At 37.7% G+C, this 25,454-nt stretch overlaps 2 protein-coding genes across 6 annotated transcripts in view; one reads left to right on the forward strand and one right to left on the reverse strand.

Moving 5' to 3' along the window:
- The window catches only part of SAV1 (salvador family WW domain containing protein 1), a 36,729-nt gene extending 22,121 nt beyond the window's left edge, over window positions 1-14,608 (forward strand). Inside the window, exons 3-7 of one of the 3 annotated variants that reach the window (XM_009211510.2) lie at window positions 1,270-1,540; window positions 5,435-5,578; window positions 11,492-11,662; window positions 12,213-12,365; window positions 12,691-13,229. In XM_009211510.2, coding sequence (XP_009209774.1) covers window positions 1,270-1,540; window positions 5,435-5,578; window positions 11,492-11,662; window positions 12,213-12,327 — 701 coding nt within the window. In that variant the 3' untranslated portion in view covers window positions 12,328-12,365; window positions 12,691-13,229. Of the gene's footprint in view, window positions 1-1,269; window positions 1,541-5,434; window positions 5,579-11,491 lie in introns of all 3 variants that reach the window. The other 2 variants (XM_009211511.3, XM_003901780.3) reach the window with 2 other exon arrangements.
- The window catches only part of ATL1 (atlastin GTPase 1), a 100,867-nt gene continuing 89,205 nt past the window's right edge, over window positions 13,793-25,454 (reverse strand). Inside the window, exons 10-14 of one of the 3 annotated variants that reach the window (XM_021941199.2) lie at window positions 24,923-24,979; window positions 23,270-23,341; window positions 18,365-18,796; window positions 16,820-16,834; window positions 13,793-14,633 (exon numbers count right to left, since the gene is read on the reverse strand). In XM_021941199.2, coding sequence (XP_021796891.1) covers window positions 14,523-14,633; window positions 16,820-16,834; window positions 18,365-18,796; window positions 23,270-23,341; window positions 24,923-24,979 — 687 coding nt within the window. In that variant the 3' untranslated portion in view covers window positions 13,793-14,522. The remainder of the gene's footprint in view (window positions 14,634-16,819; window positions 16,835-18,364; window positions 18,797-23,269; window positions 23,342-24,922; window positions 24,980-25,454) is intronic. The other 2 variants (XM_009211513.4, XM_021941200.2) reach the window with 2 other exon arrangements.

The raw sequence follows: 25,454 nt of genomic DNA on the forward strand, positions 1-25,454 counted from the left end.
TCGAGAGAGGGAGAGAGATCACATTCACCCAATTTTTATTATAATGTAGTAATTGTTCGATTTTGTTGTTAATCCCTTACTGTGCCTAATTTATAGGTTAAACTTCATCATAGATACGTGTGTATAGGAAAAAACATAGCATACACAGGGTTATGTACTATCTGCAGTTTCAGGCATCTACGGGGAGTCTTGGAATGGATCCCCCCATGGATAAGGGGGGACTACTGTAAAGATGATTTCAGGAGAATTGACATTTTAACTTTATGTTGAATTTTTCAGTCTATTAATGTGATAGGTTTTTTATTTCTTTCATCAGTGTTTTATAGTTTTTAGCATATGGATCCTGCATAATTTTTTGGAGCTATTATAAATGATATTATCTCAATAACTTGTTTCCAGTTGCTTGTTAATATATAAATATTTAATTAATTTTTGTATGTTGACCTTACACCCTGCTACCTTAAGCTTACTTAAGAATTCTAGGGCACAGCCCGATTACTTTTAAGAATTTATAACTGAAACTGGTTTTACAAGTTCATTTTTGCATTTTTTTTTTAAGATGAAATGTCAAATCTTTAATCGGGAAATTTTCTTTTTCCCACTTTTCTTTTGGCAGAATACATACTTAAGTAGCTTTACTACTACAGGCTGATTATCCCTTACCCCAAAATGCTTAAGACCAGCAGTGTTTGAGATTTGGGATTTTTTTTTTATTTTGGAATATTTGTATATACATAATGAGATATCATGGGAAGAAATCCCAAGTCTGAACATGAAATTCATTTATGTTTCGTATATACCTTCTACACATAGCCTGAAGGTAATTTTATATAATATTTTAAATAATTTTGTGCATAAAACAAAGTTTGGACTGAATTTTGACCATGACTCATCACATAAGGTCAGGTGTGGAATTTTCTACTTGTGGCAACATGTCAGCTCTCAAAAAGTTTTGGATTTTGGAGCATTTCAAATTTCAGATTTTTGGATTAGGGATGCTCAACCTGTAGTTAAATGTTTATATGGCCTGTTGATGGAAGCATCAGCCAGAAGCCCTCCACAATTTCAAAGTCTAGTTCCTCCCCATTTTTATAATTAATTAGTGGTAATACTGACTAGTTTTGTGAAAACCATCATAATGGACGTAATCATGAATTTAAATAGAAGAGTACAATCAGGATAGTTAATGTCATGACTTTGCTAGCTGACACATTTTTTACATTGAATAATTGTTCTGTTTCTTCTCTATCATTTTCTCTTTTCCCATAGGTATTGGGAGAGTTGCTGCTACATCTTTAGGAAATTTGACTAACCATGGTTCTGAAGATTTACCCCTTCCTCCTGGCTGGTCTGTGGACTGGACAATGAGAGGGAGAAAATACTATATAGATCATAACACAAATACAACTCACTGGAGCCATCCTCTTGAGCGAGAAGGGCTTCCTCCTGGATGGGAACGAGTTGAGTCATCGGAATTTGGAACGTATTATGTAGATCACACAAATAAGAAGGCTCAGTACAGGCATCCCTGTGCTCCTAGGTAGAGTATCAACTTTATTTTCCACTTTTAGTTTCGGGATTGTCTAATGTTAGATTTTGGACTGGTATTTTCATCCAAGAGAAAAGCATCCTAAAGCTTGAGACCTGAAAGCCTTACATTTCAAAATTTACACTTTTCTCTGAACATATGTTTAGCAATAAATGACTTTAATAAGTTAAAAAAGTACTTTTTAAACTACCTCAAAATCAGGGTCATTGTTCTTATGATCAGATTCTGCTATAATAATGCCAGAATGTTTTTGTTATAGGTGTCCAGAAAATGAAATAATTAAGGCTTCTGCCTTCTTACACTTAAATTTTTACAAATAATACAGACCTACCCCCTAAGTCACAATGCACAATTGAATTATAACATTTTGCTGTTTTTATTCAATTTCAGACATGATTGTATGTTCTGTCTCTTGCTATTACTAGACAAGAAAGTGAAAATTGGGACTGAACAAAACATCCCATATCTGTTTAATAAATATAGCCAGTAATTCTTTGTGCTATTTTGATTGATACTGGGCCGGGTAGATCTGCTTTGTTGCCAGACTTTTAGCTCTTTGCTGCCTGATACTGTAGCCAGTTGTCATATGTGGCTGTTGAGCACTTGAATGTGATTAATATAAATTGAGATGTGCTGTAAGTGTAAATACACACTGGATTTCAAAGTACATAAAAACTAGTATTAGTTTAGTAATGAAGTTGCAAATATTTCAGATTAACCACATGTGAGCTTCAAAAGCTGAGCCACAAGATTAAGAATGAGTAAAATATCATCTGCATTTTGATAAATGTTGCTTAGTGTCATCTGGCATAATACAGTTTTTTGGTTATAGTGGACATTTGTATTTTCTTAGAACCATTAAAATAGTTATGAATATATGTTTTAGTATTACCAAGTGGAAAACTAAGCTTTGTCATTATTGTGTTATTTTAATTATTTTACATATTTGGATTTATTAATTCAACTTTGAAAATCTGTTTTTTCCCATGATTCCATGTAGTGGCACCTAATCAATGTTTATTCAACTACTGAGGTTGTTGTCCTTTGAAAGAATCAAACTTGTGGTGTGGTCATCAGGTGGCAATGATGGTTGCAGTCCAGATAACCAGATTTGAGAGTTTACTTTTCTGTTCATCACTGACATGGTTTGGCTCTGTGTTGTCACCCAAATCTCATCTCAAATTGTAATCCCCATGTGTTCAGGGAGGGACCTGGTGGGAGGTGATTGAATCATGGGGGCCGTTTCCCCCATGTTGTTCTGGTAGTGAGTTCTCATGAGATCTGATGGTTTAAAAGCATGTGGCAGTTCCCCCTTCTCTCTCCTGCTGCCATGTAAGATGTCCCTTGCTTCCCTTTCACTTTCTGCCATAATTGTAAGTTTCCTGAGGCCTCCCAGTTATGGAACTGTGGGTCGATTAAACCTCTTTTCTTTATAAATTACCCAGTTTGAGGTAATTATTTATAGCAGTGTGAAAATAGACTGATACAATCATCATTAACCTTATGTTATTACATAACTTTAATAGTTTTTTAAAAGCAATTTCATAATTAATTAATTTACTTCTCTCAGCAACTTGGTAGAAGTTGAACATGAGAGAATAAACGCTGCCCTTAAGCTCACATATGTAGTATTAATAACTGTCTGGTTGTCTATCTTAGGCCAATCCTTATACAGAATTCTTGACTTACATTAGGTCATTTAATCCTGAGAACAACCACCTGTGGTATGAATTTATTATTCCACTTTAAAAGTATGGAGGCTGAGGCTTAGAGAGTGGAGGAGTTTTGCCTATATTTGCATAGTTTGTAAGTGTTAAAACTGAGGTTCAAATCCAGGTATACCTGACTTCAAAGTCCCAATTCTTCCCCACCCCAATTGTACTATCAAAGAATATTTTCCTTTGAACCTATTTAGGAAAGAAGAGTTGAAGATAGAATTCAGTGCCATTTGCACATTGATCTTTTAAAATCGTTAACCACAGCATAATCTAACCTTATTTTAATCCCAGTTTATAAACAGTGACCTTTTCTAATATACACGTGCATTTTTTTCTCCCCACTGTTATATATACCACATTTTCTTTTTTTTTCTCCCTAACTTTTATTTTAGGTTCAGGGGTACATGTGCAGGTTAACATGGGTAAACTGCATGGCTTGGGGATTTGGTACAGATTATTTTATCATTCAGGTAATAAGCATAGTACCTGATAAGTAGTTTTTCTTTTCTTTCTTTTTTTTTTTTTTTTCCCTGAGATAGAGTTTTGCTCTTTTTGCCCAGGCTGGAGTGCAATGGCGCAATCTCAGCTCACCACAACCTCCGCCTCCCAGGTTCAAGCAATTCTCCTGCTTCAGCCTTCTGAGTAGCTGGGATTACAGGCATGCATCACCACACCTGGCTCAGTTTTGTATTTTTAGTAGAGATGGGGTTTCTCCATGTCGGCCAGGCTGGTCTCAAACTCCCGACCTGAGGTGCTCCTCCCACCTCGGCCTCCCAAAGTGCTGGGATTACAGGCGTGAGCCACCACACCCAGTCCCTGATAGGTAGTTTTTCAGTCCTCATGCTTCTCCGATCCTCTTCCCACAAGTAGACCTCAATGTCTATTGTTCCCTTCTTTGTGTCCATGTGTACTCAGTGTTTAGCTCCTACCTATCAACATGTGGTATTTAGTTTTCTCTTCCTGCATTAATGCACTTAGGATAATGGCCTCCAGTTCCATCAATGTTGCTGTAAAGGACATGCTCTTGTTCTTTTTTATGGCTGGGTAGTATTCCGTGGTGTCTGTGTACCACATTTTCTTTATCCAGCCCACCATTGATGGGCATTTAGGTTGATACCATATCTTTGTTATTGTGAATAGTGCTGCAGTTAACATGTGCATGCATATTTCTTTATGGTAGAATGATTTCTATCCCTTTGTAGAAATAGTCCCAGTAATGGGACTGCTGGACTGAATGGTAGTTCTAAGTTCTTTGAAAAATCTCCCAATTGCTTTCCACTGTGACTGAACTAATTTATATTCCCACCAGCAGTGTATAAGCATTCACTTTTCTTTGCAACCATACCAGCATCTATTATTTTCTGACTTTTTAATAATAGCCATTCTGACTGATGTGGAATTGTATTTATTTCATTGTGGTTTTGATTTGCATTTCTCTAATAATCAGTGATGATGAGCATTTTTTAATATGCTTGTTGGCCACATATACACATAAATCTTTGTGTTTGAAGGCGAAGACCCCTTTCAGTCTGAAATAGACCCTTTTGGCCTCCTCGAGTTCAGTTATTACCTTCAGGTGGTTCAGTGCTTTCCTTACACTTTCCCATATAATATGTCCGCTTCCCACAGCATACACAGGCTGTTAGAACTAAAGCATTTATTTATTTTTTATCTCTGTGACTTAAAATAGGTTCTAATCAACTCTGACTCCCATATGTTCTCTTGATTTGGCAAAAGTTGAAAAGTTATCTACAGTGGATAGAGATATTTCCAACACAATACTCACTGCTGCCTCACTATATATCCCAACCCCCATTTTCAGCCTACAGGAGGAAGGAAACATCCTTTCTTAGAAACTGTCAACCTTTCTGATACGAATTTACAGCTGATAACTATTTCTTGTGGGGATTTGCTATTCTAGTTTTAAGTCTTTGTGTAAAGGTTAAAACTTAGTTCCAGCTTTTTCATATCCTCCTTTGAACCTGTTTTTGAAAAGACTAAATACCAGCCAGAAGAAATGTCTTTAAAATACATTATCTTTTAGGTGGTATAAGTCAGTTTGGGCAGAAGGCACACTGAAAAATGCTTAAGTATTATTTGTTCTTTATAATTTCTTGTTTAGATTTTAGGACGTTTATCCTAAAGAATGTCACTCCTCTCTTCTTAGTGTACCTCGGTATGATCAACCACCTCCTGTCACATACCAGCCACAGCAAACTGAAAGAAATCAGTCCCTTCTGGTACCTGCAAATCCATATCATACTGCAGAAATTCCTGACTGGCTTCAGGTTTACGCTCGAGCCCCTGTGAAGTAAGTACATTTACAGCACAAATTTGTTTGAGGAGTGAGTGAAGGGCTGAATGGAGTCTCTGGGCTGCTTAATCCAAGTAGTGTGCCATATTTTACTCTTAATAATATTGGGCTTCTAAGTAATACTTCACTTGAATAAAGGATATCATAGTTTATAATGTGTGAAAATCATTAATTAGAAATATTAGTTCTTCAAACATTTATAGAATCTTCATTTCTTTGTGTGCAGACGTCTGCTATAAGGGATACAAGTAAGAAACTACATTCTCATAGGGGAAGATTGATTTGTAAATAAGTGATACAGTACTTGTGATAAAAGTAAGGACCCGGGCTTGGCACAGTGGCTCACACCTGTGATCCCAGCACTATGGGAGGCTGAGGCAGGAGGATCTCTTAAGTCCAGGAGTTCGAGACCAGCCTAGGCAACATATCAAGAGCCCCATTTCCACAAAAAACTTTTAAAAATTAGCCAGGCTTTTTGGCATGGATCTGTAGTCCCAAGTACTTGGGAGGCTGAGGTGGGAGGATAGCTTGATCTGAGGAGTTCAAGTTCAGCCTGAGCAACATGGCAGGACTCTGTCTCTACAAAAAAATTTAAAAATTAACAGCATGCTGTGGTGTATGCCTGTGATCTCAGCTACTTGGGAGGCTAAGGTGGGAGGACCGCTTGAGCCCAGGAGTTCGAGGCTGCCATGAACAATGCTTGTGCCACTGCATTCCAGCCTGGGTGACAGAGAGCGAGACCCTGACTGCCCCCCCACTACTGCCGAAAAGAGGAATGATAGCAGATGGTATTTTCTTTCCTATTTTCGTCTTTTTTTTTTCTCCCTTGATACCACCTGACTTACTACTGTATGTTTGTGTGCTGATTCTAAAGCATACGAAATATCTGCATGCGTTTTTATTTTCCTTAAATCTGGAAGAATATGTGCCCAGCTGTTAGCCTTGGTATTTCTGGGGGTGGATATGGTTGAGAAGAGTTATTCTTTCTATTGTATGTTATTTCTACTCTGTTGTCATGTTTAATAAGAAATAGCATAATAAGCTTTCCTTTTGGGTGGAAGAGATAGTACTTAAATGGAATTCCTGGTTTCTTACGGAAAGAAACAGATTCCTGAAGGTTATAGTCTTTTTCAGTTCTGTGGTTCTATAAGCTAACTATAAAACTCAAGAAAACTAGCAAATAGGTTGTAACTCTTCCAAAATGGGCCAGACTGACAAAAAGAGAGCAAGTACTATACGTCTTTACTGCTTAAAAACTTAAACAAGAGGTCCAGAAGCCTGCTGCTTTCTAGTTACTTCTAATTAATGTTTCTGAAGAGGATGGAAATGGTTAATATTCTGTGTTTTGTTTGTTTGTTTGTTTTTGAGATGGAGTCTCGCTCTGTTGCCCAGGCTGGAGTGCAGTGGCACGATCTCGGCTCACTGCAAGCTCCGCCTCCTGTGTTCACACCATTCTCCTGCCTCAGCCTCCCGAGTAGCTGGGACTATAGGCGCCTGCCACCACACCTGGCTAATTTTATTCATTTTATTTTATTTTATTTTTTGAGAAATGGTTAACATTCTGTCAACAAAGGGTGAGTGGTTATCTTATGAATTAGATAATGAAGAATCAATTATCACAACAAAAAGAGACATTTTTTGCAAAAAAAAAAAAAAACGTGCCTGTCTCTTTTTTCAGACAATTGAGAATCTGAAATTCTTTAATCCTATCTCTTGCAGTAATTTACCAACACAGTTTTTGCATATACTTCTAAAACTTGATTTAGAAACAGATTGTGTTTTCAATTTTTTTTTAATTTTTGTAAAATTGTGTTTCTGTGTCTGCTCACAAAAGTCTATAATCGTTAGTATAACTGTACTCAAGCTAAACTATAGGATAAAATTTTTAAATTTAGGCCGGGTGTGGTGGCTCACGCCTGTAATCCCGGCACTTTGGGAGGCCAAGGCGGGTGGATCACAAAGGCAGGAGATCGAGACCATCCTGGATAACATAGTGAAACCCTATCTCTACTAACAATACAAAAAATTAGCCAGGTATGATGGCACACGCCTGTATGTAGTTCCAGCTACACGGGAGGCTGAGGCAGGAGAATTGTTTGAACTCGGGAGGCAGAGGTTGCAGTGAGCCAGGATCACGCCTTTGCACTCCAGCCTGGGTAACAGAGTGAGACTCCACCTCAAAATAAAATAAAATAAAATTTAATATTTGACAGCAAAAACATTGTCAAGAACATACATACTTTCTGTTATTTCTGACACGCACACCAAAACACTAGTTCTCAGCAGTGTGTGGCAGGGGTATTTTTTATTCCAGTGGCTTGGCAATCCTGCAGTATCACCATTGACTCTGCTCTGGATACAGGTGAAAAAGGGAAGAGTGGGCACAGTGTTAGGCGGGTGGGTGCAGGAGACTTAGGCTACATGGCGATACCTGGAGCTGAGGATGGCAGCACTGTTGATCTTGAAGTCAGCATGCAATGTGGACAGGTTGTTTTTGGTAGCATTATAGCAACTGGCTTTTGTATATATGGGTTATTTATAAGTAGTGTTTGAATAGAATACTGCCCTAGGAAAAACAGAGCAAAAGAGATGCTAAAAGCATAGACTACTGGAGTAGTTTACACCCAATTTTCTGAATGATTTACCTGTGTATATACAGTATAAATGACTAAAAGTTAAACTTGTGGAAGCAGATTTCATGGCTAATTAAGAAGGAAAGAATGGGAGTTTATACTTTTCAGAAAAAGCAGGCACACTTAGGTGATTATAGGCAGAAGGGTAGTAACTATACAGAAGCTACAGAAGAAAGAATTTGGAATAGGATTTCCATTCCATGCTTTGCAGTTTTTTTCACATCTGTGCCCTTCTTGGAGTGCACTTTCTTCCCCCAAAAAGATTTTCTCTAATCTCATTTTTTTGCTTCTACCCATGATCGTACTCTTGATGCTGAATGCTGATTGGCAAGTCAGAAACTTGGCCAGGCATGGTGGTGCGCCTGTAATCCGAGCTACTTGAGAAGCTGAGTCAGGATTGCTTGAGCCTAGGGGTTCTGGGCTGTGGTGCACTATGCCAGTCGGATGTCTGTACTCTTTGGCATCAATATGGTGACCTCCCAGGAGCAGGGACCACCAGGTTGCCTAAGGAGGGGCGAACTGGCCCAGGTTGGAAATGGAGCAGGTTAATACTACTGTGCTCATCAGTAGTGGTATTGTGCCTGTGATTAGCCACTGCACTTCAGCCTGGGAAATAGTAGATCTTTATCTCTAAAAAAAAAAAAAAAAAAAAAAAAAAGCCACAAAATTGTTTGAAGGGTTGTTTTCTTCCTTTAGACATAACTCAAATACTTATACAGAATATTCGTGTCTTAAAAATAAGTATAATATTTACCAGTTTATTCTTGTTCTTTGTTTCCCTTGCTAGAAAGTACACAGATGCTAGTTTAGTTTAACATTGTTGTAGTTCACCTGGTATAAATGTAACCATCTTGAATTAGTAGACATTGCTGAATTGCCTCTTAGCTAACTCTGGGAGATTAAGATTTTTTGTTAGGAATTATGAATTTGTTTCCAAGAAACACATAAAATCTTAAGTTATGGGAATGGTTACGTGAATGGTGGACGTTCTAAGACATTCTAAGGTGGACGTTCTAAGGACCTTATAACTGTTTCTTCATGGAGGCTTATTGAGTATTTCTTACAGTATCACTCTAATTTATGTTCACAAGTAGTTGGAGTTTCCCACTAAAAAGAACAAAGCTTCCTACCAAAGAAATCTGCATCTATTAATAAATTTGCAGCTCTTGCCTGGTGCGGTGGCTCACGCCTGTAATCCCAGCACTTTGGGAGGCTGAGGCAGGTGGATCACTGGGTCAGGAGATCGAGACCATCCTGGCTAACATGGTGAAACCCGTCTCTACTAAAAAATACAAAAAATTAGCCAGGCGTGGTGGCGGGCGCCTGTAGTCCCAGCTACTCGGGAGGCTGAGGCAGGAGAATGGTGTGAACCCAGGAGGCGGAGCTTGCAGTGAGCCAAGATCGCGCCTCTGCACTCCAGCCTGGGCAAAAGAGCAAGACTCCATCTCAAACAAAAAATAAAATAAAATAAAAAATCAATTTGCAACTCTCAAGTAACTGAGTAAAATTGGGAGTCCAATTAAATATATATACCTTCCAGTTTTTGCATGTTGTGTTACTGACATTTCTGTTACACATGCTTAAGTTGGACAGAAACGTGTCAAAATGCTAAGTATAGTAGCTCACACAACTGCTCAGTGTTTTCTGTCTCCCTTTTTTAAAATCTCATTTTAAAATATTAGTCCTTTTGAAAGAATATGGTATAATATCAAAGAACCACTGGGTAGGAAGAACTATAAACGATCATTAAAAATAATACTAGAGTTTGCAATCAGAGCTTCCTGTTATGTCTGCTCAGCAGTATGATTTGAGAGGCATAATTTTAGGTATAAGATGCCTTTCCCTAATTCAAGTTCTTTATCTAGTCTTAGTGGATATTAACATTCAAAACCACTACTTTGAAGCATCTTGGTCCATAGTTCTCTTCCTTTCTGAACTTTTAGTCACTAAACACTTTTGCAAGAGGTAAAGAGCCTCTTTAGGTTTTAGTGTTTTTCATCTTTAAAATGAGAATATTAGAGTGCTGTCTTCATCAGATACTGAAATGGAACTATGTAGCCAACTACTAAAGGTACTACTGCTAAGCAGAGATCTACTTACCACTGAAAGACTACTAACAGTCTTCCATGATATGTGTAAACAGAATCTTTGGTGAATCTTTCACCACACTGAAGCCTTCTATGGTCTACTTACTCTTTCATTTTAAAAACAGTTCTTTCCTTCTTTAGTTTTCCTGTTTGTTTTTTTAGATGCTATGTACTCAGCCTCAGGAATACTTAGATCCACGAATGAGGGTTCCTCTTCATTTGTCCTTCTGTTTGGTTCCTTGTTTGCTGTGGTGAATAGCATTCCTCAAAAAGATCCATCAACATGAATGATGCAAGTGACCATCCATTTTTGTGCATTATCATTTGCAAGCACAATATGGTCTAAAATATTCTCAAGTTCCTGACAATTAACTTTTGATGAACTTAAAATAGCACAAAATATGTTCTTCAGAAATTACAGAACCACTGTAGTTTGAAATCTGTGTTCATGGCTATCTACTGTTAATATTAGAATAATGGGTAAAGAAATAGGTATTCTTTAACTTACATTGAAATGAAGTAATATTAGCAGTTTTCTCCTTTCCCTAGAAGAATTATATGTAGAACAGGCGTGGTGGGCTTAAGCCTGTAATCCCAGCACATTGGAGGCTGAGGCCAGCGGATGACAAGGTCAGGAGATTGAGACCATCCTGGCCAACATGGTGAAACTCCATCTCTACTCAAAATACAAAAATTAGCTGGGTGTGGTGGCACGTGCCTGTAATCCCAGCTACCCGGGAGGCAGAGGCAGGAGAATTTGCTTGAACCCAGAAAGCGGAGATTGCAGTGAGCCGAGATCACGCCACTGCACTCCAGCCTGGTGACACAGCGAGACTCCGCTTCAAAAAAATAAATAAAAATAAAAAATAAAGAGAATTATATGTAAACAGCATTTAATAACTCAGATATTTAAAGAACTGTTTTATTTATTTTTAGAAACAGGGTCTTGCTATGTTGCCCAAGCTGGTCTCAAACTCTTGGGCACAAGCCGTCCTCCCACCTCAGCCTCCCAAGTAGCTGGGACTATAGGCGCCACCACTGTGCCCAGCTACTCAGTTCTTTTTAATTAAAACTTATGGTTTGTTTAGTTATCAATAAGGTTGACATTTTAAAAAACAGACTAGTTTCTTGCTAGAAATACATGTTTATGTATGTGTTGTGAACATATATATGATTGTGTTTTAAAACAGATACGACCACATTCTGAAGTGGGAACTCTTTCAGCTGGCTGACCTGGATACGTACCAGGGAATGCTGAAGTTGCTCTTCATGAAAGAATTGGAGCAGATTGTTAAAATGTATGAAGCATACAGACAAGCCCTCCTTACAGAGTTGGAAAACCGAAAGCAGAGACAGCAGTGGTATGCCCAACAACATGGAAAAAATTTTTGAGCTGATTTTTGAAAAATAAAATTTAAGTTTTATAAGAGCTTTAAAATATTTTCACAGATAAAAAATTACAAACAAGTACTTTGGTTAATAAATGCAGCTTCCTTTGTGGAGATTATAAAATTCTAACTTTACATGTATTTTTTATTAGAAATTTTCTTTTATTGAACAAGAAAAATGAGTGTATCATTTTAAGAGCCAATATGACAAACACTTTCAGATGCTGTATATTAGGAACTGCTTTGGTATTCCTGATGGAAGAATGCAGCGGAAATGTCATTATGAACAGATGTTAAATAGGAAATTATCACTTGTTAACTTCTTAATAGCAGTAGTACCTTCTTTAAAAAAAAAAAGAATCTGCAGTATTTAAAAAAAAATGTTTACTGCTCTAGTGTGAAATATTGTCTGGAAAGGGATGGTTTAAATATTACCATGATGCCGTTTAAATATAAAATAGGATTTGGAACCTTATTGTGATAAATATTTATATATGATGTATGTTTGTCTCCCCCTCCAAAGTAAGGAACCCAGCTGGGCGTGGTGGCTTACGCCTGTAATCCCAGCACTTTGGGAGGCTGAGGTGGGTGGATCGCTTGAGCTCACGAGTTTAAGACCAGCCTGGGCAACATGGTGAACCCCCATCTCTACAAAAAATACAAGAAAATGAGCCAGGTATGATGATGTGTGCCTTTAGTCCCAGCTACTTGGGAGGCTGAGGTCAGAGGATGGCTTGAACCCGAGACACAGAGGTTGCAGGGTCAAGATCACACCACTTGCACTGCAGCCTGAGAGACAGAACCAGACCTTGTCTCAAAAAATCAAAAAATGAAAACAAAGTAAGGAATCCTTTTAAAGCATGTTGAGAAAGTATTTTTTGGTATGAATGGGTGACGGGCCTTTTAATCTTTCAGGAATACATACAAGCATAAGTACTTAGCCTGTATGGTGAAGGTGTGTGAAACTCCCAAGTTGCTAACATCATCTTCCTTCTTTTCAGCCAGGGCTGTTACTGCATTTAGCATGGCTCTGATGAGACAGTGGAGAGTTCCTGACAGCATAGTATACTGCCTTCTGAAAGACTGGGTTAAGCTACCAAAAATGACAATCAGGGATTCAAAAAGAATTTTTGGTCATTAAATCGATTGTATATTATTACTTTTTAATCTTCTAAGTATTTATCACAGGACTTTAACACCATATATTTCCCTGCCAGTTTTTCTCCCCTTTTGGTTTGATAGTTAAAACATTTTTCATAATTAGTGCTGTACATTTGATTGCAAACAATTTGGTGATACTTCTAAACTATAACTGTAAATCTCTAGAATTCTGTGAATTTCAACATTATTTGAAGTGTTCTTCCGTTACATTTACATGTGTTATAAATATGTAAATATACTTTTAGCTTAGGAAGTCTTCCAGAATACAAACTGCTCCCAGTTACATATCAGTGAGTTTGAATTATTGAAGAAATGTTGACAAAGTTGAGTGTTTGATTTTATATAACAAGCTTATTAAATATATTTTTGTGGAAACTAAGCGTGTGGTTTTTGAGTCCATGTTTTAGACATAGTGCGGTATTTCATTTTTCTGTTCAAAAGGCCATAGACAAAGGAATCAATTTAATTCAAAGGGGTAATGAAAAGGGGTATTGAAAAATGAAAGTATGGCTAGTGGAATTTTATCACTGGGAAAAGATAATTTGCTGAACTTGTGGTCAGATTTTTCTAAGATGTAAGTTTATATATCTTATGAACTCCCACACTCCTCTAACTTAATTGTTCTTTCCTGTCACTTCTTACTTTATATTGCTACTTAATTAAGGTGTACCCATTTCTGTGACAGTCTTTAGAAGTTACTCTGTTTTGGACCTCCTAGATAAATACTACTTTTTTCATTAACACACTTTCCTTCTTCCTCTAAGTCTGTTCAGTGAAACTCCAGTAGAGATTTTAGTCATTAAGAACTAGAAGTTACCTAAAGGAATTAGCATGTTTTGTAAAATAGAAACTTAAGTTTGTACTGATGTCAACATTAAATAAAATGCATCTTGAGTCTAAAAAAAGAGATAAACCTTCATCATTCTATATCAGCACCTCTCATTTTCAAATTCAGTAAGCATTTTTTTTTAATCTTAGGAACCAGAGTAAACTTTAATAATAGTTCACATATTAAAAGAATAAACCTATGAAGAATACATTCTTTGTGTACCAAATGAAAAAATATACAATGCAGTGAAACTCACATATACAAAGTGATTTTTTTGTGCATTTTTTATCAAGAGGTTTATATTCTATTAAATCATGTAAAAGCAATAGATAGTTTTTGATAAAGCAACTGAAGGACTCTTAAATGTGCTTAAAAATAAGATTGTGATATATATAAGATGATACAGATTAAATCAAGCCTGCTGAGTTATGATGCTGTGCTTTAACAAATGGCTATGTGAAATAATTTTAACATTTTTTCTGTAGAAATTAAATGAGCATATCCAAACGTGGAATATCACATGGTTTAATTAGAACCCAGTAGTAGAATTTAGTAAGTTCAAGCAGAACACGTGTACTGTTATCATAAATAGACAAATACTTTATAACAGCATTTTTGAAGAAAAATCAGGAAATTGTACATGTTAACAAAATAGTATAACCATGCATACATACATCTGCTTATTAAACACTGAAGTAAAAGAACTAATCCAGTTTGCAGTCTTCAGAGGTGTTTAGTATTTTACTCTGTTCTGATGGAAGCACTTTGAATGTTTGCATGGAGACATAAAACTGAATATTTAATTGACAATTGGTCATGCACCTGTATTTCTTAAAATTTGGATTACATTTTTTTCTTTTCTGATTGTTCAGTAGATTCCGACTTTGGTGTAGGAAAAGCTTGATGATACAGATGTCTGTGGGTTGCTGCTGCACTGTAAAGCTTGTACAAAGCCTAGAATAAAAGCATCAAGATTATAAAATATTTTTTTAAACACACAGATGTAAAATTTTTTTCCTTTTTAGTTTATCATACTGTATAAAATTTAGCATGTTGAATTTGAAATCTTTTTTTATCAATATATAAATTAATACCTAAAAATTCAAAAGTATTTTCAACTCCTCAATGTGTGCATTAACTTAATCCTTTTGTGCGTTGACCTTTGTGGTAAATGTTTTGTTCTCAAACTGTGTTTCCTTTTACCTTGCATGCCTCTTGAGCAGAGAGCTGCTACTCTGCCCCAGGGGTGTGCTGAAAATTCAAATTGTGACTATTAGCAGTTTTAGATGAATTGTAAGACCTCATAACTTCTGATTGGCAGTAACTATTATGCATAGCTAGGCTACTTGCTTTCCTGAGTGGGACCAATTTTATTCTCCATCATTTACTGATACAGCCATGCAGCTCAGCACATATGGTGTCCTTCCCCCAGCACAGTAGGATCCTTCACTTTACATGCTCTTGCCTTGTTTCCATGACTTAGCTAATATCTTACAAACCCTATTCAAAAACATTACCTCAGCAAGCTTTCCTCATTTAAAACTACCTCTTATTGTTCTCTGTGGGCTTTTAATGATGTTTGAATCATAGGAATTTCTGTGTATTGTATATTGCTTTATGTAAGTGTTCATAAATATATTTGTTTCCTGGCTCCCTCAGCTAGTGTCTAAGAGTTCATCCCCTGCTCTGACTTTCACATACTTGACAGTCAGTTACAAATGACTTGTCTGATTTAGTTCTGGAGTTTGTAAAGAGTCTTTGAATATTTTTAAAAGCTGCATAAAAGCTTGAGATCCTTTAAATAGTAATATGTTCCCAGGAAATTCCATTAATTTTTATCATTTGTGAGTCTGTATACCTACTTTCTTTTGATTTTCTTGTTTTCTTTTTGAGTTGGAGTCTCACTCTTGTCGCTCAGGCTGGAGTGCAGTGGTGCGATCTTGCCTCACTGCAATCTCTGCCTCCCAGGTTCAAGCTATTCTCTTGCCTCGGCCTCCCTAGTGGCTGGGACTACAGGTGCCCGCCACCACACCTGGCTAATTTTTTGTATTTTTAGTAGAGATGGGGCTTCACCATGTTGGCTAGGCTGGTCTCGAACTCCTGACCTAAAGTGATCTGCCCACCTCAGTCTCCCCAAGTGCTGGAATTACAGGCGTGAGCCACCGCGCCTGGCCTTGATTTTCTTACGGCATTAAGTCTGAATGGTACCATCTTCAGATCTATGAATGTATATTTGTGCAGCATAGTATTGTCTTCCATTATATTCTGATTCTAAGGCATTCAATTCAATTCTAATTCTCTAACTTATTTTTTTCTTAAGCTTTGATTTCCAAAGTTGAAATTTGCTTTTGCTTTTTTAATGAGCTTGCTTACTGAATTTTGCATGAAATAACTTCTTATTGACTTGTAAATATTAAGGGGTATTTGATTCGAGGACATAATCCAGTTATATGCCACAGTAGAAACTGAGGAAAGAATTATCTCTAGTTATTCAAGATCAGCTTTGCTTCCTGAAGATAATGACTTAAATGATTCCAGAGTGATACTTTTTCTTAGTGTAACAGCTGATTCCTTCCTGGATGCCTAGAGTCTTTTCTGAGATATGTAGTGTTGCTGCACATGTGCAATAGGAGAAATGAACACTTACTGTACAGGTCAGGCCTGAGGTCTGCCAAGAGAGTTAGCATACATACTGGCCTGGGCCCTGCTTAAAGTGGTATGTATTACTGTCAGTCAAAAGCTAAAGTTAAAAACAACTTCTAAAGGTTGTAGCTACATTTAAATACCCTCCAGTAGTTACATTTCCTCAAGTTTCATAACTGCTTGCTTTACTCTGCAGTAGAGCAGAGTCCACCTTTTCAGAGCTTAAGAATTTTGAAATTGTCTACACATTCATGGAACAAATACTCATGATATTCAATTTTGTGTGTGTGTAGATCAAATCATACATGATGTCTAGAATAAGTTAAATATTTTAAGACCATGTGAAAAATTCACAATTACAAATTTAAATGTTAGAAGTCACCAAAGATTGTTCTAATCTACACAAAGACATCCTTTAATGGCTGGTCAGTTTATAAAATAAGAATATCATAATGTTTACAAATATATAACTCTGAATTTTAAAAAATTTAACTTACCTCATTTGTACTTCCCTGCGGCAAAGGCAGATTAAAAAGAAAAAAGAAAAGTATATATCCTGCTTTATTAACAGCATTATAATATTCAACTTTGCTTACAGTATTAATTTGTGAGCATTTAAGAACAGAAGAGATACTCCTGCAGATTTTTCAGTTTAGATTACATATTTTATCAGAATCTTTGAAGAACTCAATTCTGTATTCCTCATGGGTTTTAGCATAACATATCTAGGAGGGTTTTGACATTGACCTCAAGTAACCCCTCTTAAATCTTACAGTTGAGACACTATTTGAGACAGTGGCTCAGAGGATCCAGTTTTTAATTCATTTCCCATTGTGCTACCATTCGTTTATCTCAGCTAGATCCTTCAAAGGGCATGTTACAATTATGTTATAAAGTATATATAAGTATGTTTTGTTTTGTTTTTTTTTTTTTGAGACAGAGTTTCCCTCTTGCCCAGGCTAGAGTGCTATGGCAAGATCTTGGCTCAACGCAACCTCCGCCTCCTGGGTTCAAGCGATTCTCCTGCCTCAGCCTCCCTAGTAGCTGGGATTACAGGCATGCGCCACTATGACTGGCTAGTTTTGTATTTTTAGTAGAGACGGGGTTTCTCCATGTTGGCCAGGCTGGTCTTGAACTCCCGACCTCAGGTGATCCACCCAACTTGGCCTCCCAAAGTGCTGAGATTACAGGCATGAGCCACCGCACCCAGCCATAAGTATGTTCTTAATGCTGGAAGAACTGTAGCTATTACCTGCTGCCTGCAGGTACAGAAACAATCGGAAGTAATCTGATATTGCTTTCAGAAGTTTTTAACTAAAGAGAATGAGATGACAACTTAACGATAGTGGTTCATATAGCTCCTAACAAAGCTAATGCTAATCAAATCATAGGTTGTGAATATGAGATAATGTTAATGCAAGTCATAATTAGCTAAATAAAAGCTGTTTTCTCTTACAACTTATAATAGATTTAACATTTTTAGAATAATAAAAAGTAGGCTGGGTGGCTCACGCCTGTAATCCAAACACTTTGGGAGGCTGAGATGGGCAGATTGCTTGAGGTCAGGAGTTTGAGACCAGGCTGGCCAACATGGTGAAACCCCGTTTCTACAAAAAATACAAAAACCTAACCGGGAATGGTGGTGTGCACCTGTAGTCCCATCTACTCCAGAGGCTGAGGCACAAGAATTGCTTGAGCTGGGGAGGTGGAGGTTGCAGTGAGCTGAGATCATGCTACTGCACTCCAGCCTAGACAACAGAGCAAGACTGTCCCCACCCCCCAGAAAAAGAAAAAAATATGTATATACTACTAAATTGATGTATTTTTTTTAAATGCTGAAATGTTAACTGGAAAATAGGACTTCACATTTTACACAGTATTATATAGCTAGTTGTTCGTATCTGGGCAGGTCATAACATTCTTGATGACTGGGGCCCAATTCATGTTGATCTGTGTTATTTCCAACATCTAATGCAGTGGCTGGCACACGGATGACATTCAAATGTGTGCTGAAGTTAGTTGTCAATTAAAAGTGTTCTTACCTGGTCCCACAGAGCCGCAGCCACCTGGTCTATTACAGCTCCTAGCTCTCGGTATTCTCCAGAGTACCGGATATATGCCCAGGTGCACAGGGTGATAAGGGTCAGTCCCATTATCATATTGCATAGGCTAGCTATGATGTCCAAACCGATGAATCCAGTCACACCAGCAATCACATACGTGATAAAGATGACTACAAACAGTGTGGCTGGGGTACGAGCTGCATGGAAGATATTTTTGCTATCATTGTGCTTGATATATTGGATGTAAAGTTCATCTATTTCACTCTCCAACTGCTGCAGGTAACGCCGGCTAAATTCTTCCCCACCCATCTTCTTCACCCCTCGGAATAGCTTCACAGATTCTTCCTTAAGTTGCAGGTGTTTGCTCTGCAAGTCATTTGGGGCCAGAAATGGTTTGTCACCACCACAAATCTGTATCAGACAGAGAAGTATTCGTTTATGCAATGTAGAGTAAAACTGGCAACTGTATCAAAATTTTTCACTTAGCTAGTTGAGTTTGTTAGAATACATGAATAATCAGGAGCCTGCATATATGTTTTTTCAGCCCACATCTTTCCACCCTCTATCCATGAGGCATGACTGTAAATGGGACTGGTATTCTATAGGTGGCTTAAAGTCATTTTACATTTTTCTCTTTTTGCCGTGGAAAATAATATTCATCACTTCAAGTCCTTCAAGATGAAAAGACATGTGTGACACAACATGAAGTACAAAATTGAGTTCATTCACAGAATGAATCCAAATCTAAGAAAACTACATATATCCAAATTCTAGGAAATCTTCACCAAAGTCATTTTAACCAATGAAGTTTAATAAACAATGATCAATGCTATAAAGCTCTCAAAGTAAACTGCGAAATACATTGTTTAGCAGTTTTACTGATTTTTGTTTGAATGGAGCCCATTGAGTATTTTCTTCCAGAAACTAAGTAGGAGTATATTAAATGTTCTTGAATCACATTTTCAAGTTTTTGAAAAGTTACAAGGGTGATCTCAGTTAACCATACCATTCATTCACTTTGGTTATAGCCATGCCTCAGAGATAATACGTGTTTGGTTCCAGACCACTGTAATAAAGTGAATCACATGATTTTTTTATTTCCTGATGCATATAAAAGTTATGTTTATAATTATATAGCAGTCTATTAAAGTGTGCAATAGCACGTCTAAAAACCATGTACATAATTTAAAACACTTTATTGCAAAAAAATGCTAAGGATCATCTGAGGCTTCAGCACATCAATCTGCTGGTGGAGGCTCTCGCCTGGATGTCGATGGCTGCTGACTGATCAGGGTGGTGTTGCTGAAGGTTGAGGTGGCTGTGGCAATTTCTTAAAATACGACAACAGTAAAGTTTGCCATATTGATAGACTTCCTTTCATGAAAGATTTCTCTGTAGCCTGGAATGCTGTTTGACAGCATATTACTCACAGCAGAACTTCTTTAAAAATTGGAGTCAATCCTCTCAAACCCTGTCAATGCTTTATCAACTAACTTTATTTAATATTTTAAAGCCCTGGAAAAGGCAGGGAGAAGGGAATGAAGAGAGGTTGATTAATGGGTACAAATATACAGTTAGAAGAAGTAAGACAGTGTTCAATAGCTCAGTAGGGTGACTGTAAATAACAATATTGTACATTCAAAATAGCCAGAAGAGAATAATTCAAATGTTCCTAGCATAAAGAAATGTTTAAGGTGATAAATATCCCACTTACCCTGATTTGATCTTTACATATGGATGTATCAATTTATCATATGTATTCCAAAAATATGTACATCTATTGTGTATCAATAAAAAATATTCTAAACCCTTTGTTGTCATTTCAACACTGTTCACAGCATCTTCACTAGGAGTAGATTCCATCTCCAGAAACCACTGTCTTTGCTTATCCATAGGAAGCAACTCCTTATCCGTTAAATGAGATTACACAATTGAGTCACATCTTCAGGCTCCACTTTTAAGTTCTCTTGCTGTTTCCACCACACCTGCACTTCCTTCCTCCACTGAAGTCTTGAACCCCCCTCAAAGTCATCCAGAAGAGTTGGTATCAACTTTTTCCACATTCTTGTTGATGCTGATACTTTTGCCTCCTATAAACCACAGATTCTCTTCATGGCATCTAGAATGGTGAATCTTTCCTGGAAGGTTTTCAATGTACAAAGCCCAGATCTATCAGAAGAATCACTATCTATGACAGCTATAGCCTTACAAAATGTATTTCTTATTAACATTTGAAAATCAAAATTACTCCTTGATCCCTGGGCTGCAGAATGGATATTGTGTTAGCAGGCATTGAAAACCTCAATTTCCTTAAATACATCTCCATCAGCGCTCTTTGGTGAATAAGTTCATGCCAATGAGCAGTAATATTTTGAAAGGAATCTTTTTCTTAGTAGGTCTCAATAGTGGGCTTAAAATATTCAGTAATCCATGGTGTAAACAGCTGTACTGTTACGTAGGCTTTGTTGTTCCATTAATAGAGCACAAGCAAGAGTAGATTTAGCATGATTCTTAAGTGCCCTAGAATTTGGGGAATGGTAAATGAACACTGCGTTCAACTTAAAGTCACTAGCTACAAGAAAGTCAGCCTGTTCTTCCAAGCTTTGCAGCCAGGCATTGACTTCTCCTCTCTAGCTGGGAAAGTCCTGGATGGCATCTTCCAATAGAAGACTATTTCATCTACATTGAAAATCTGTTTGGTGTGGCCACCGTCATCAATGATTTCAGGTAGATCTTCTGGATAACTTGCTGTAGCTTCTACATCAAGATTTGCTACTTCACCTTGCACTTTATGTTACGGAGATGGCTTCTTAAATCTCATGAACCAAAAACCTCTGCTAGCTTCCAACTTTATTCTGCATCTTTACCAACTCTTTCAGCATTCATAGAATTGAACAGAGTTAGGGGCCTTGCTCTGGATTAGGCTTTGGCTTAAGGGCATGTTGTGGCTGGTTTGATTTTCTATCCAAACTAAAGCTTTCTCTGTGTCAGCAAAAAAAGCTGTTTCACTTTTTTATAATCTGTGTGTTCACTGGAGTAGCTTTTTTTTTTTAGACAGAGTCTCACTCAGTCACCCAGGCTGCAGTACAGTGGCATTATCTTGGCTCACTGCAACCTCTGCCTCCTGGGTTCAAGCGATTCTCCTGCCTCAGCCTCCCGAGTAACTGAGACTACGGGCGTGTGCCACTATGCCTGGCTGATTTTTGTATTTTCAGTAGAGACAGGGTTTCACCATGTTGGCCAGGCTGGTCTCAAACTCCTGACCTCAAGTAATCCACCTGTCTCAGCCTCCCAAAGTGCTGGGATTACAGGTGTAAAACCCTCCCAAATTGCTGGGATAACAGGTATAAGTCACTGTGCCCAGCCTGGAGTAGCATTTTTAATTTCCTTTAAGAACTTCTCCTTTGCATCCACAGCCTGGCTAACTATTTGGTGCAAAGGCCTAGCTTTTGGCCTATGTCAGCTTTTCATATGCTTTCTTCACTAAGCTTAGTCATTTCTAGCTTTTGATTTAAAGTGAGAGATGTGTCTCTTTGAACTTCAACACTTAGAGGCCATTGTAGGGTTATTAATTGGCCTAATTTCAATATTATTGTGCTTCAGGTAAAAGAGGACTGCAGAGAGGGAGGGATGGAGGAACTGCTGGTTGATGGAGCAGTCAGAAAACACATTTATCGATTAAGTTCAGCATCTTATAACAGCACAGTTAATGGCACTCCGAAACAATTACAATTACAATAGTAACATCAGCAATCGCTGATCACAGGTCGCCGTAACAGATATAATAATCATGAAAAAGTTTGAAAAATTGTGAGAATTACCAAAATGTGACACAGACATGCACATGCTGTCGGAGAAAGGGTGTCAACAGACTTGTTCCACATAGGAGTGCCAGCAACATCCAATTTGTAAAAAGTGCAAGAAAGTGAAGCTCAATAAAATGAGGTATACCTGTATTTGAGATTTAACTATTATAGAGAATTCTTTCATTCTGATTGTCCTTATGTCATAAACAATGCCACTCCATATACTACATTTTCATTGATTCTAAGACTTCAATTTTGGATGCAATTTTAATTTCATAACGTTTTTTGAGACAGAGTCTTGCTCTGTTGCCCAGGCTGGAGTGTAGTGGCACGATCTTGGCTCACTGCAACCTCCACTTCCCTTGTTCAAGCAATTACCCTGCCTCAACCTCCCAAGTAGCTGGGATTACAGGCACACGCCACCATGCCTGGCTAATTTTTTTTGTATTTTTAGTAGAGACGGTTTCACCATGTTGGCCAGACTGGTCTCGAACTCCTGACCCCAGGCAATCCATGTGCCTCGGCCTCCCAAAGTGTTGGGATTACAGGCGTGAGCCACCACACCCAACCTAATTTCATAACATTTTCAAGAGAAAATATCTATCACAGTAGTACATATACACAATAATTATCAGATCCATCCTAATTTGGAGTGTTAAAATGAGGAAATGTAATAAATAGAAATATTGGCCCTTAAGGTTTTTTTTTTTCCTAAAAGGTTTCATCTTTAAGAGAAATACCAAAATTGTGGAATATAAGGAGGCATAGACGTGAGGGTACCACATGCTATTTTAGCTACTAGATTTTATATATAGTGGAAAGATCTGACACACCCCCAAATATGTGAATAGGAATATATTACAGAGAGAGACAATTCATTCAAAATGCCTTTAAAATTGCACACATAATGTTTTAAAATTTTTTTCAGGAATATAATAAATAGACACATGATACAGGCTGAGGAAAAAGTCAAAGCCACCACATTGCATGTGTGTACAGTGTAACATGGAAGAAAAAAGAGAATGAGTTGCATGAAGAATACTGGTTTAAGACAGCATTTAAAATATTTAATTCTTACCTCTTCCATTTTTTTGTTGTATGTGTCCTTGGCAGTTGCCACGGCTGCTAAATTGTTAGCTTCTGCTGTGGCCTTTGGACAAAGTACAAAATATGATGTAAAATGCAGTTCATATTGATTAAACTTCCACAGGCAGTTCACATTTCAGAGCATCATGTGCAAGAAATGTGCAAGAAACCAAAGTCCTCAACGTAATTTAAAACGGTTACAATATTTCTACATTTTAAAAATTAGTAAAAAAAGTTTCAAAAATGCATAAACAGATTTTTACTCAATACACAATAGTTCTAAAATGAATTTTCATTTGGAAGAGTTTTCCTCTCAAAAAATATTTTTTAACCTGTCATTAAATGCTGGGAAGTAAAAATATCTATAAACCCAAACTCATGGGGAATAATACACAGTACATTTTATAAATACTAATATACACAAATATGTCTAAGGACTGCTGCTGATAGAAGAGTGTATCACTGATAACAAAAAGGAACTATTAAGAACTTACATTTAAAAAATATATAAGGAAACTAGTTTCTCCCTTTTTAAAATTTATTTTTTTCATTCTTATTTTTTTTGAGACTGAGCCTTGCTCTGTTGCCCAGGCTGGAGTGCAGTGGCATGATCTCGGCTCACTGCAACCTCCACCTCCCGGGCTCAAGCAATTCTGCTGCCTCAGCCTCCCGAGTAGCTGGGACTACAGGCTCGCGCCACCACGCCCAGCTAATTTTTGTATTTTTAGTAGAGACGGGGTTTCACCATGTTGGCAAGGCTGGTCTCGATCTGTTGACCTCGTGATCTGCCCACCTCGGCCTCCCAAAGTGCTGGGATTGCAAGCATAAGCCACCACTCCCAGCCAAAATATATTGACTTATTTTTTATACGTGAGGTCTCACTATGTTGCCCAGGCTGGACTCAAACTCCTGGACTCAAGTGATCCCCCTGCCTCAGCCTCCTGACTAGCTGAGCCTACAGGCACATGCCACCGTGCCTGGCTCCTTTTAAAACAAAAATGTTTGTGGAGGCTGGGCACGGTGGCTCACGCCTGTAACCCCAGCACTTTGGGAGGCCAAGGCAGATTGAGACCATCCTGGTCTAGGACATGGTGAACACCCCGGCTAACACGGTGAAACCCCGTCTCTACTAAAAATACAAAAAAATTAGCCAGGCATGGTGGTGGGCACCTGTAGTCCCAGCTACTCGGGAGGCTGAGGCAGGAGAATGGCGTGAACCCGGGAGGCGGAGCTTGCAATGAGCCGAGATCGCGCCACTGCACTCCAGCCTGGGGGAGAGAGCGAGACTCCGTCTAAAAAAAAAAAAAAAGTTTGTGGAGAAACAGTTGTTTAAAACTTGGACCTGCTTTTCTACTGTGTGTTACATGTATGAATCTAAATCATAATATAAGACTGTTTTCTAAACAAATTTAGTGCGAAGAGAATGAAAACCCTTTGGTATAAAGTGTGTGTGTCTCAACACAAGTGAGGCTGCAATACGTTTATGTGAAAAATGTTTAGATGAAAACATAAATAGGTAAAGTAATTAGACAAATAATCTTCCAATAAATCATTCTGTCTAATATTATTATCTGGTAATTTCCAACAGCCAGAAATCTTAGCCTTAGTCACGTGTCTTAAAACATGCCTCCTCATTAATAAATACCTGTAACATGGATTTGGGATGTGGTAATTCTTCACCTTGATAGATCTTTATATAAGCCTAAAAAAAAAAAAGAAAAAGATTCATGTTCAAGCAATTCCATTCAATATTTCCTCTAATTCTATGAAATTGCATTCTAAGCTCTTGACATTTCAAAAATATTTTCAGGAACTTATAACTATTTTATCTTTCTCATACTTAAATTCCCTTTTTTCTTAGTTCATGTTGTTTCCCTTTCCCGAAATGCCTTTTTCAAACATCTCTGTCTGCCAATCTGGCCCTTCTTAAAGGCTCAACTCAACGCCACTCCCTTTAAAATGTTCTTAGACCCCTCTGCCGGGAGTAACCGCCCTTTTTCAGTTACCCACAGGAATCTGTACCCTGCTGATGTCATAAGCTTTATGGAACAGACCCTTGTGAGGGTTCTGAATCTCCTACCAAATTGTAAGCACCTCCACAGTGTTACACGCAGTAAAAATTCATGTTTTAGATAAATAACATGACATTTATTGCTGACAATCATGAAGGTAAATAA

Source organism: Papio anubis, chromosome 7 (genome assembly GCF_008728515.1).
Source record: "Papio anubis isolate 15944 chromosome 7, Panubis1.0, whole genome shotgun sequence".
Lineage (NCBI taxonomy): Eukaryota > Metazoa > Chordata > Mammalia > Primates > Cercopithecidae > Papio > Papio anubis.